This window comes from Ambystoma mexicanum, chromosome 3p (genome assembly GCF_040938575.1).
Source record: "Ambystoma mexicanum isolate Mex_15411 chromosome 3p, UKY_AmexF1_1, whole genome shotgun sequence".
Lineage (NCBI taxonomy): Eukaryota > Metazoa > Chordata > Amphibia > Caudata > Ambystomatidae > Ambystoma > Ambystoma mexicanum.
In genome coordinates, this window is record NC_090925.1 from 971,342,350 (window position 1) to 971,344,039 (window position 1,690).

Sequence of the window (1,690 nt, forward strand, 5' to 3'; positions counted from 1 at the left end):
TTCTCCTTCTTCATCCTGAATCAATTCCTGTGTTAAACGTAATGTATTGCAGATGTTTAATAGACATATCACGAACAGATAAATTGATGTTACAAAAAAATAAACAATATTAGAAATCTTATTAAATGGATCATAGTAATTCTGTAAACCAGTTGACGTAACCATTTTACAAGTGTGTGTCTAATATGCATGTTTCCGAATACGATATAAACCCAGTAAATGCAATTATCAACCAATGTCCAGTCCAGGGCCTTCATGCCAATCTCATCCTTTTTGATAGACTCTTCCCGTCAACTTTCTTTCTACTCCTGCTATCCCTACTTACCCCTCTCTGGCTCCTATGCTGCCTCCTTCCTCTGCCACCTCTCCAGCACCGTCTGCTACTTCTTTGGCCACACTGTTGCCTCCTTCCTCTTTCCTCCGCCACCTCTCTGGCACTCTCTTCTTCCTCTATGACTACCATGGCATCTCTTCCTTCCTCCCATCCTCAGGCACACCCAACACTTCCACAGGGCATACCTCTGGCCTATACCCCTCCACGGAAGTCCTTCAAAAGTGGCATTTTGTTCCACATCGCTACTTTCAACTCTCGCTCTGCTGTCAAACATTCCTGCCATCTCCTGGATGAGCTTGATTTGGATGTACGTACTCACTCTCACCAAGACTTGGTTCTGTAAGGATATTTGGCGTGTTACAGCACAGAGTACAGCACTACTGCACAGGTAGCAACCAGCACAGAGTACAGCACTACTGCACAGGTAGCAGTTTTTTTTTTTTTTTTTTTGTCTTTTAACATTGGTTTATTACAAGACCTTGAACAAAGCGAGCATTGATTAACGGTTGGACTTGGCCACACGTTCCAGCTCATCTTTCTTCTTGATGGCGTAGGAGTTGGAGGATCCCTTAGCGGCGTTGATCAGCTCATCAGCCACACACTCGGCAATGGTTTTTATGTTCCGGAAAGCAGCTTCCCAAGCCCCGGTGCAGAGCAGCCAAATCGCCTGATTGACCCGACGCAGCGGAGATACATCCACGGCCTGCCGCCTAACAGTACCAGCACGGCCCATACGGGTGGAGTCCTTTCGGGGGCCACTGTTGATTATGCCATTCACCAGCACCTGAAGGGGATTCTCGCCGGTGAGCAGATGGATGATTTCAAACGCATGCTTCACAATGCGCACGGTCATCAACTTCTTGCCATTGTTACGCCCATGCATCATCATGGAGTCTGTGAGGCGCTCCACAATGGGGCACTGGGCCTTACGGAAGCGCTTGGCAGCATACCGACCGGAACTGTGGGGTAGGTACTTTGCGTACTTCTCCTTGACAGCAATGTAATCCTGCAAGGAGATGTCATTGATCTGAACATCTTCAGTGCTCCATTTCCCAAAGAGCTTAATTTCGGGGGAGTCTGCGGCCAGTTCAGTCATGAATTATATGTACCATAGGTGGCACTTTGATGTTAGAGCGCCCGCTCAGGTGTTTGGCTTCTTTTGTTGGTTCTTGCAGCTGTGATTAAAATGGTTAGCAGCTACAACAGTCTATGTACAACTACTCGACACACGAGGTGCACAGGTTGTGCTTCCAAATTTTTCTAGGTGGCTTGGGTATACAATTGCAGTGGTGGTGGCACTGGTTCTATCACACCAGTGTGATTTTACTACTATTGTTGTGATTTGCTCATTTTCTG

At 46.8% G+C, this 1,690-nt stretch overlaps 1 protein-coding gene across 1 annotated transcript; it reads right to left on the bottom strand.

The window, feature by feature from the left end:
• Nucleotides 1–765: 765 nt before the first annotated feature.
• LOC138580015 (small ribosomal subunit protein uS7-like) lies at nt 766–1,430 on the bottom strand. Its single transcript, XM_069650247.1, has one exon. The coding sequence runs from the start codon at nt 1,428–1,430 to the stop codon at nt 834–836; it is 597 nt and encodes a 198-aa protein (XP_069506348.1). The 3' UTR covers nt 766–833.
• Between the last annotated feature and the right edge of the window lie 260 nt (nt 1,431–1,690).